This window comes from Myotis daubentonii, chromosome 15 (assembly GCF_963259705.1).
Source record: "Myotis daubentonii chromosome 15, mMyoDau2.1, whole genome shotgun sequence".
Classification (NCBI taxonomy): domain Eukaryota; kingdom Metazoa; phylum Chordata; class Mammalia; order Chiroptera; family Vespertilionidae; genus Myotis; species Myotis daubentonii.
In genome coordinates this window covers 57,820,122-57,831,513 of record NC_081854.1, presented here as the reverse complement: position 1 = coordinate 57,831,513, position 11,392 = coordinate 57,820,122, and the positions used below count along the sequence as shown (strand labels likewise).

Below are 11,392 nucleotides of genomic sequence, written 5' to 3'. Positions count from 1 at the left end.
AGTGCCAGTGCAGCTCCTCAGAGGGATGCGCTCGAGCTGTATGCAGTGATGGAATGACCCCCGGAAGAGTGCACTGGAAAAATAAGGTAGAGAGCACGGCAGGGCAGGAGGAAGACTTTTCATTCCACGTCCTACTGTATTATTTTAATTTTCTACTAAATCAAGTTAAAAATGTAGGCTTTCCAACCCCCCGCCCCAAGAAAAGGGATAAGGATTTGCACACAGCGACTGAGGAGGCCCCGACCCGCTGTTGAGGGAGTTGCTGGTCCTCGCGGGCTTTCTGAAGAGTTGTCTCCAGAGCGAGTCCCTAAGGGTGCGAGGTGGAGCGGCCGATCAGAGGTGAACACCTGTGAAAGGTGAGGCCCCCGGGAGGGTGGGGCAGTGTAAGCAAGGGGACTTTCGTGTTGAGGGTACGCCCCGTGCAGGGCAGAGTCCAGGAGAGGTGGGCCATGTTCAGCTATGCAGGGTCTTGGTCACCCTGGGAAGGAGTTGGGCTTAAAAAGAACTCGGGGTTCTCTCTCATCATTGAAGTTTCTCTCTCCCTCCCTCTCCCTTCCGCTCTGAAATCAGTAACAATATATATTTTTTAAAATATTCTCTCAATGTCTGTGGGTCAGAAACCCAGGTGTGGTTGTGCAACCTCATCTGAATGCTCAACTCGGGGGAGGTCCACTCCCAAGCTCACTCACTGGATTGTTGACCCCCCCCAACCCTCCCCCCACCCCCACCCCCACCCCCTCATCAAAGGCTCTTCACTGAGCTGCCTCACAGCATGGCAGCTGGCTCCCGCCCTGAGTGAGCGAGCTCAGCTAGAGCCAGGAAGAACACGCTGGCAGAAGCCACGTGCTTTTTATAACTTAATCTCCAAAACGGCAGCCCATCGCTTCTGCTGAATTCTAGCAGAAGCAAGTCACTAAGTCCAGCCCACGCTGATGACAGGGTATTAGTAAGGACAAGAATGGCAAGATGCAGGGATCACTAAGAGCATCTGGAGGCCGCCTCCCGAGGAGGCGTGCACGGGATTATCCGCAACCCAGTAAGGATGAGCAGGAAGCTAGAAGGTGCCTGGGCCCCCACAGCATTATTGCATAGCTACCCCGATTATGGCCTGCATCCCTCGGGGAAAACAGCTCAAAATAAGACACAGCCCACACCCAGGATGTCTCTCTCACATGATGTTTCTCTCTCTCTCTTCCCCTCCCTTACACTCTCTCTTAAAAAAAATCAATGGAAATAAATATCCTGAGGTGAGGATTTAAAAAAAAATTTTTTTTAAAGACTAATAACATCAAATATTAGTGAGAGGGAGTATAAAATGGTGTAATCATTTTGGGAAAATGAAATATACACATAGCCTATGACTCAGGTTCTCCAATTATAGGTGTTTATCCAAGAGAAATGTAAACATATGTCCACAAAAAGACTCTGCAAGAATATTCATAACAGCTTTATTCATAAAAGGCTACATAGGATCACTGTAAAATTCAAGTATTTTATATGTTTGAACATTTTCATCAGTTAGAGAAAACAAAACCTACTTATTTAAACGACTGTTCATTTGTTTTTTAATTACTTCCTGTCAAATTTTCTACAAAGTGGATGAAACTGGCCCTCGCATTTATTTATTCGTTGAACAAACATTAATGGGTGTCTACTATGTACTAGACCAAGTATGTCAAATTCAAAGGCTAACACGGGCCAAATAAACAAGGTTTAAGTTTATGTGGGCCGCAAAAGAACAAAAGCTTCAATTTTCATAGAAACGTAGGTTTATTTCAATAGAGACATGTTGAATACAAAGGGCTGAAATAAATGAGTCATCGTTAATGGAACATTTTAATAAAAATTAATATTTTTCTTGAACATTAACTTACCAGACAATGAATAACTGCACAAATTAATAAGCATAATGCAAATAAACCTATTTTTCTTGTTCTCCAGAAGTGAAATATTTCCCGTTGCACACACCAAACAAGTCAGTCCAAGACTAGTGACATGGCCATCAACTGCTAAAAAATTCGCTGCTGCCCTAACCGGTGTGGCTCAGTGGATAGAGCATCGGCCTGCGGACTGAAAGGTCCCAGGTTAGATTCCGGTCAAGGGCATGTACCTGGGTTGCGGGCACATCCCCAGTAGGAGGTGTGCAGGAGACAGCTGATCGATGTTTCTCTCTCAACGATGTTTCTAACTCTCTATCCCTCTCCCTTCCTCTCTGTAAAAAATCAGTAAAATTAAAAAAAAAAAATTCGCTGCTAGTATTAGTGGAGAGAAATGGCGCGTAAGGGAAATGAATGCAACACGATGATAGTAATCAGTCATTATCGAAAGTTGTAGCTCGTAATATTAATTATGTATAACAGGATATTGTAAAAATTAACTTACAAAATTTTTATTAAAGCGTTTCTTACAGACCGTTATATTGGCTGGGCCGCAAAAATATTCATTGTGGGCTGCATGTAGCCCGCAGGCCGCGAGTTGGACATGCTTGTAACTAGACCTGTGCCCTTGGCGGGTATGATCATATAAGCAAAAACTCAGTCCCTGCTGTTGTGAACCTTATAATCTTGCAGAAAAGACAGACACACACACATTATCTCACAAATAAATATATTCTGACCATGATCACATTATGCAGGAACAATACTGGGATTCTTAGGCCATCGTCAAGGGGACCTGACCTGGGGTGGGGGCAGGGCAACCAGGGAAGACTTCCTGGAGGAAAAGTGCATGATGGGTAGAGTTACTAAGGTGAAGAGGAACGGCAAACATTCAGACAGAAAGCAAGCCAGGAGCAAAGCAGCTGAGGTCAAAGGAAGGGAAGGAGGCTGACGCACTCGTCACCTGGGTTTCTGCTCGGCTGACTCCTAAGCATCTTTCACACACACACACGCACACACGCGCACACACACACACGCGCGTGCGCTCCCTGGGTTGCGCCACATCCCTCCCGGGAAGAAGCCGCAGTCCTCGGGAGCAGCAGTAGCTTTGGCTCCTGAGGGCCTTTCCGGCTCCGGGCTCTGCCGGGATTAGGAAACGATCAGGGTGAACCACATGCAATTGCCTTTTTGTAGGTCAAAATGAAAATGTTATATTTTTTGAGAAAAACAACAGCTTCGTTCAACCAAAATATGCACTAATAGTATGAGCTGCTTTCTCCAAGTGATAAACTTTCCCCCAATATTAAATGATATACTACATTTATAAAATCCAGTCTTGTTACAAGACATTCACTTCCTTCAATTCCTGCTTCTCAAGCAGAGAATGTTCTGTGTCTTAGTTACAAATGACAAAGGAGGGGGGAATCTGTGTTAAAAGGCCGGGTGAGTCTGATGGACGCGCTAAATTCCTTTGCCCGATTCTGTTACCTCCCCATGGCGTCTGTGATGTCTGCAGGCTGCTGCTGTCCCAGGCGGGACAGGCCCACGCCTGCGGACCAGCGCAGAACGCTGCAGCGCGACGGGGTCCGTGAGCCCACGGCTGGGCAATGTGGCTCGTTCACGCAGGGAAAGCAGTCCGGGCGAACACGGTGTTGAAACACCCTGTGTGCACCCCCCCCCCCCCCCCCCCCCCAGTTACCAGATCCTCTTTTGGGAGAAGGAAGGTTTTAACACGTTGGGGAACTTCATCAACATCCAGCCATTGCCCAGATCCCTTTCCATTTCATTCCTGTCACACTTAGGACGCTCTCATAAGGTCTCTGCTCTTCCAAATCTTAAGGGTGAGCGTCTCTCCAACCACCTGTTCATGATCAGCCATCAGCAGCTGTCACCCACTTGTCCAACCTTTTCACCTTTCCCATGGCCGCCAGGTGGCGAGAAATGGTTGTGGCAGAAACGCCTAGGTCTGCGGCGAGGCCCCGGATGGCGCTCTTGGGGTTCGCCTCCACCATGGCTCGCAGCTCGTCTTCATTGAGGACCGACCTGGGTCTCCCGCGAGGCTCATTCTTCAGACTCAGGTCCCCAGAACGGAACTTCTCAAACCACCAGCGGATGGTCCTTTCGTTCACGGAGCCTTCTCCGAAGACGGAGGCGATGTTTCTGCTGGCCGTGGCGGCGCTGTGTCCGAGTTTAAACTCGTATAAGAAGAGTATTCGCAGATCTTTCAGAGACATGGCGTTGCTCACTTCTGTGGAGAAAATAAACAATAAAAGCTCAACCATCAGAGACGACTGCAGAGCACGCCATCATCGTGAACACGAAACCACACAAGGGAACAGGCCTGACCCCTCCTTCGCCGTCAGTGACAGCACAGCCGGAAGCAGCAGCGATCTCATTCAGGGGGAAGCTTGGATCACAGTTTCTATCAGGTGGATGTTACGTTTCAGTCTTTTCGTTTTCCCATAGGAACCCAATTGCCAGTAATTTTATAAGCATCTACCATAGAAAACATTATTTAGAACTAAAATAGGAGTTGTGCTTGGAGATCCAGGAACTCAACGCCTTCTGTTTTTTTCAGTGCCACGGAATTAGGGTCGCAGATCAGTCTGGTGCTTGGGACACATCCTCCAGGACGGGCTGATGGATGCCTGTTCCTATGCTCCGGCAGTGTTTCAGGTCTTCCTCTTCCCTGTGCAGATGGTCTGAATGGCCGCCACTGCCCGGCCTCTTATCCTCTCTCAGCCTCTCTAATTCACTGCTCTTGGCTTCATACTTAGTTTTGGTGCAGACGAGTAAAAATAATACACTTTAGGGACGTGAAAGAAGCGTTTGCCTAAGTTTGCACCCCACCCCAGCAGTCGCGTCTTTGACATGTTTTAAATGGCACTATAGTCCATTGCCCAGTGCAATGTTTAAAACACAACCATAACACTCCTTTCCTAAACTCACCGAAGGTTTTTTATTTTTTAAAAAAACAAAAAAAAAAAAAGGAAGAGAGATTCAGCAGAATTCCATTCTGGACAGTGTTGGGGGAAGTCGTGGGGCAGTAAGGAGGAAGATTCCTCTTTCAACAGCTTGAATCCCAGCCCCTTGTACATACACATCCCTTCACAGCAACTTTCCTGCCTTTTCCCCCCCTCTGCTTCCAGGACAGTGAAAGTTCCCTTGCTTAAATTCTAAGTTACACTATTTAAAATAAGTCAATCACCTTCCATTACCAGAGCAGAAAAAATGTGACCTCAACCATAATATACTGATACCAAAAAACAAAAAATACATCTTGCAACTACAAGATATTAGGAAAGTGAGTAGCTTTATTTTAGTTCCTAATATGCTGAAAGCAATTTACCCTGTTGTTCCTAAATGGCATGGAAATTAAGAAAGGTTTCCTGTCGATATAGATTTAATTAATGCAAGAAGCCGCCTCTTCTACTTCCAACAATCATGCTGGTTAAGACACAATCAAAAACAAAACTTGTTTTAATACAGAGCTAAATCCAAAAGCAAAAGATTTTCCCAAATGCATAACGGGGGGGGGGGGGGCGTCAAAACCACTGTGTGAGGGGACACAGGAATAGAATTCATACCTCAGAACTGCATACAAATAATAGAACAATCTAAAACACAGACATTTTCAGGCAAGTTACAATAAGACATTCTGCCCTAGCTGGTTTGGCACAGTGGACGGAGCGTCAGCCTACAGTCTAAAGGATCCCGGGTTCGATTCTTGTCAAGGGCACATGCCTGGGTTGCGGGCTTCCATCCCCAGTGTGGGGCGTGCAGCCGGTCAATGATTTTCTTGCATCATTGATGTTTCTCTCTCTCCCCCTCCTCTCTGAAATCAATACAAATATATTTTTAAAAAATAAGACATTCTAAAACATGCCTTAAAAATTCAGAGAGAAAACAGAGATTCCATTAGGCAAAAACAGGTCATTGTAAAAGCAGGAACCACACGAGTTACTCGCCCTGGCTCCTTGGTCTCCTCCCATGCTGGACACAGTGCCTCCTCTTCCCTGACCTGTCACGACCCTGACTCTTCGGCAGAATACCGACTGGCTGGTTCTTTTGTCTTTTGTCAAATGTATCTCATTGAATTTGGTTGATGTTTCTTTCTTTCGTTTTTCTTCTTATTTTTTAGCTGATGTTTCCTAATGATTGGACTAAGATTCTGCCTTTTTGGCAAAGAGTACACAAAACCGTAGCCCTTTCGGTCCATATCACAGGCTTCGTGGTGTCAATGTTTTATTATTGTGCTGTTCACTGTGGTCCCTGATTAAGGTAAATTTTGGCAGGTTTCACCCCTGGAAAGTTCTTATCTTTCCTTTTGTGGTTAATGGAGGAGATCTTGGGGGAATACTTTGATTTTATAAAAAAATTTTATTTCTCCTCAAATTTTCACTCACCAACTTTACCATCCATTGGTCGATCTTGACTGCAACCATGATCACTGTTTAGCTAGTGCTGGTTTCCTATTACCCGCAATCCTTCCAGTTATTAACTGAAATTCTACTGTAAAGAATTGTTCCAGCCCAGACCGGTGGGGCTCAGCTGGCTGTGCATCGTCCCATGTACCGAAAGGCTGTCAGTTCCATTCCTGGTCAGGGCACAGGCCCGGGCTGCAGGCTCCATCCCCAGTGGGGAGAGTACAGGAGGCAACCAATCGATGCTTCTCTCTCTCTCTTCCCGTCTCCCTTCCTCTTTCTCTAAAAATCAATAAAGAATATCAAAAAAAAAGAAAAAAAAGAATTGTCCCATATGTAATAGTGTCAACAATTTTTAAACGGGGAGGAAGGGGGAGAGAGAGAGAAACATTGATTGGCTGCCCTGACTGGGAATAGAACCGGCGACCACAAAGTACACGGGACGATGCTCACAGGGATCAATAGACTTTTAATATTATAACTTCAGCAGCAGAAAAAAAAAATTAACTAACAAAAATTAATTTTTAATCTATATAACAAAAACCATAAAAGCTGAAAAGATGGTAAACTTGCAGTTACCTGTAAAAGGTGATGACTTATCTGACTGTTTTACTTTTAGGAGTTTTCTATTAATAAATATGTAACCACAGGGACAAGATTTACATGCAACAGGAACCTGGAGGGGGAAAAAGAGAAAATATATATTACATTCTACTATTTATTAGACTTCTCAAGTGTTTCTGTGGTCTCTTCAACGAAACAATAAGTAACTTGAAGGAAGAAATCACGTTTATATTTAAATTCTACCTCCTCATATGAGTTGACATAAGAATCACATCTAGCCCTAGCCAGTTTGGCTCAGTGGATAGCACACTGGCCTGTGGACTGAGGGGTCCCAGGTTCAATTCCAGTGAAGGGCACATGCTTCGGTTGCAGGCTCCAGCCCTGGTAGGGGCCCATGCAGGAGGCAACCACTTGATGTGTCTCTCTCACATGGATGTTTCTCTCTCTCTGTCTCTCCTCTCCTTTCCACTCTCTCTAAAAATCAATGGAAAAATATCCTCGAGGCCGAAACCGGTTTGGCTCAGTGGATAGAGCGTCGGCCTGCGGACTGAAGGGTCCCAGGTTCGATTCCGGTCGGGGGCATGTACCTGGGTTGCGGGCACATCCTCAGTGGGAGATGTGCAGGAGGCAGCTGATCGATGTTTCTCTCTCATCGATGTTTCTAACTATCTCTCTCCCTTCCTCTCTGTAAAAAATCAATAAAATATATTTAAAAAAATATCCTCGAGTGAGGATTAACAATAAAAAATCACATCTATTCTCCTCGTCCTCTACAGTTCCATGAATATAGCAAATGTTTAATAATGCTGAATGTGAAGGTCAAAAATAATTTCCTAAAATGTCAGTGTCAGAATAGTTACAAAATGGATTCGTCTAGAAGAAAGGAACTGGTTTAGGAAATTATTACATAATCCCAGGATGAGAGGCTATTGGCCTGCTCTACTATGCTGGCAGGGGGAATGTATTTTTTTTTAAGTATACATTTAACAAACATTCCAAAGGAAGAAAAGAATAAGATTGGATACAAAATAATTCCTGATGATAAAACAGAACTGAAAATTAGTCTAAAAGTTGGAACAGGAGGGGGAAGAGGGCTAGACATTAACAAGTTGAAAGAAAAAAATAAAAAGAAACACCACTGTGGGATGACAGAAACACACACACACACACACACACACACACACACACGCATGCACACGCATGCACATGTGCACACACGCGCGCGCACACACGTGTGTGTGCACACACACACACTCTATTAAAAACATATAACCACAGTTATCCTACATAATAAAAGGCTAATATGCAAATTGACCAAACAGTGGAACCAGGGGTCACTATGATGTGCACTGACCACCAGGGGGCAGACGCTCAACGCAGGAGCTGCCCCCTGGTGGTCAGTGCGCTCAGCCAGAAGCCAGGCTCACAGCTGGCAAGCGCAATGGCGGCAGCACTAAGGATGTCCGAGGTGAGAGGGCACAGGGGGCTGGGCTGAGGAACCCCCCCCACCGCACCCCCCAGTGCACGAATTTCGTGCACTGGGCCTCTAGTATATACATATCTGCCCCTGGTTCCTGGCAGCTCCTACAAGCCTTGCAATCTCATAAGAGTACTAGGAGCATCTTCTGTCCAATGTGTGGTCTTTGATCCCAATTCCTGATGCAAAGTCCCTAAATCCCTTGGCATTTCCTGGGTGACGCAATGTCTCTCACCTTTCACAACAAAACACTGCACAATGAGAAACAGAAGGGAACTTCCTCCACATGATAAAATGAACTTATGAAAAGCCCACAACTAACATCATACTCAGTGGGAAAGATTGAAACCTTTCTTCCCTAAACCAGGAACAAGACACCCATATCTGCTTCTGCTGCTTCTATTCAACACTGTAATGGAAAGCCAGAGAAAGTAGGCAAGAAAAAGAAGTTAAAGGCATACACATTGAAAAAGTGAAGTAAATCTATTTCCATTTACACGTCACATGACCTTATATATAAGAAATCCTAAATAAACACACACACAATATTAGGGCTAATGAAGGAATGCAGCAATGTTGCAGGATACAAGACAAACAAAAATCAGTGTTATTTCTATACACTAGCAATAAACAATCCAAAAAAATGGAATTAAGAAAATAAGTCTATGTATACGACCATCAAAAAAAATAAATTAGGAATAAATTTAACCAAAAAGATGCATGATTTGTACACTGAAACCTAAAAATCACTGCTGAAAAATTAGAGACCTAAATTAATGGAAAGACAGCAATGTTCATGAACTGGAGGACTCAATAGTGTTCATCGTTCCCAGATCAGTCGACACAGATCCAACGCAATACTTATCAACAGCCCAACGGCCTTTCCCCCGCCCCACCCTGGACATGGAAAAGCTAATTCAAAAATTCCCATGGATCTGAAAAGCCAAAACAGTCTTTAAACAGAAAAAACAAAGTTGGAGACTCACATTTCCTGACTTCACAACTTACTACAAAGGTACAGCAATCCACGCGCGGAGCACTTGGAGGGAGCATGAAAGTCACCACTTTGACGCACAACAAACTGAAACGTCAACAACTCTTCTCAGCTCCGTGAGAGAAGTGGGGTGCCCGCGCAAACCAGGGCCCCTCCAACTGGACAGACGGGTGAAGACGGAGGCTCTCAACTTACCAAAGCGGAAATTCACAGAGTCAGGCAGGAAAAACTCAACTGTAAGGGCGGACACACTGCTGGAGGCTCCGTGTGGACAAGTCTGAGAGTTCAAACTCCAGCGAGACCCAGTCCCAGGACGGTCCCCACACTTCTGCGAGTTTTCCCTCCAGGAGTTCAACTGGGTTCCCACAGTGAGTCTCCGGGGAAACCTCCCGCCTCTGCAGGGAGGGGAAGCAATCTCTTGGACTCACACCAGACAGCTCGCCAGGGCAGCGGAGAGGGCACAGAACCCGCCAGGCCAGCGTGGCCCAGCTCACTGAGCTCCCGCCCAGGCACCCAGAGGTCAACCCTTCGATCTGGTCAGGGCACACGCCCAGGTTTTGGGCTTGAGCCCCAGCAGGGGGCGTGCAGGAGGCAGCCAATCAATGATTCTCTCTCATCATGGATGTTTCTCCCTCTTCCTCTCCCTTCCTCTCTGAAAACAATAAAAATATTTAAAAAAAAATTTTTTTTAGCCAAGACCAGTTTGGCTCAGTGGATAGAGCATCGGCCTTCGGACTCAAGGGTCCAGGGTTCGATTCTGATCAAGGGCATGTACCTTGGTTGTGGGCACATCCCCCAGTGGGGAGTGTGCAGGAGGCAGCTGATCGATGTTTCTCTCTCATCGATGTTTCTGGCTCTCTCTCCCTCTCCCTTCCTCTCTGTAAAAAAACAATAAAATATATTTTAAAAAATAAATAAATAAAATAAAAACATATTAAAGCCTTAGCCGGTTTGGCTCAGTGGATAGAGCGTGGGCCTGCGGGCTGAAGGGGGCGCGCAGGAGGCAGCCAATCCATGATTCTCTCATGATCATCATTGATGTTTCTCTCTCCCTCTCCCTTCCAATCTGAAATCAATAAAAATCTTTTTTAAAAGCATATTAAAAACAAAAAGATTAACAGAACTCCTCCAAAGACCGAAGAAGGAGCTGGTTACCCCGCTCCTAGCGCTCCGGCCCCGCCGGCCTGCAGGGTGGAAAGGCACCCGTGTTCCTAGGAGACATGGTGGTGGCAGGACCCCGGCCGCACCCCCGCTGGTGACCAGCCTGGCGTCGGCTTCCCCAACCACAGCAAACCCGTTCCCTGCACACCCGGACGCCGGCCTGCCGGTGAGCTGGACACAGGACCTCCCCCGCCACCGGCGCTCTCGCCACCGCGAGCCCCGTTATGTCTCCAGCGGCGCCGTGGGAGGAGGCCCTGCAGCGCTGAGCATCCCGGGACCCAAGGGCGCAGCGGGGACAGTCGGGTTCCGGGTCCGATGGGAACAAAGCCACCCTCCAGGCGGCCACACGCGCGTTCCCGTCGGGACACAGGGGCTGATGGGCACAGACCCGCGGCTGTCACCGGAACCGCCAGGCGACCCGGGACCAGCCCACGCCCCTTCTGCGCCGCCGGCCGCAGGACGGACCCTCGCCCGCCGGCCGCCGCTCACCTGGAGGTCGCACTCGGGGCACGATTTGGTGGCCATCTTCACTTTCTTGGCTCGACTCGCAGACATCGTCCTCTCCGGCGGCGGCGGCGGCGGCAACTGGGGCTCCTCCCTTCGCACCTCGGCAGCCAAACCGCCGCCCGCCGGGTCCCGCTGCCCAGACTGAGGCACTGCCGGCTGCGCGCGCGCATGCGCGAGGCTGGGCGGAGCCTGCGTGCTGGGGGCGGGGCCTGCGTGCTGGGGGCGGGGCCCGACGTGCGAGGGGGCGGGGCGGGGCGGGGCAGCGTGCGCTGGCTCGTGGACCGCGCTCCCACCAACGCACGCGAAGGGCGGACCCTCCAGCGAGACAATGACCAGGTCTTCTCTCGGGTCTGCAACGACGTGGGGGCGTGGCTAGGGCGGAACCTGG

At 47.6% G+C, this 11,392-nt stretch overlaps 1 protein-coding gene across 1 annotated transcript; it reads right to left on the bottom strand.

Annotated features, from left to right (window-relative positions):
- Positions 1–1,432: 1,432 nt before the first annotated feature.
- Positions 1,433–11,175, bottom strand: LOC132217626 (histone-lysine N-methyltransferase SETMAR-like). The gene is made up of 3 exons (XM_059668129.1): positions 10,987–11,175; positions 6,881–6,977; positions 1,433–4,125 (listed from the first exon to the last, which is right to left on the bottom strand). Exons 1-3 carry the CDS (start codon positions 11,050–11,052, stop codon positions 3,749–3,751), a joined length of 540 nt encoding a protein of 179 aa, XP_059524112.1. The 5' UTR covers positions 11,053–11,175; the 3' UTR covers positions 1,433–3,748.
- Positions 11,176–11,392: the final 217 nt, after the last annotated feature.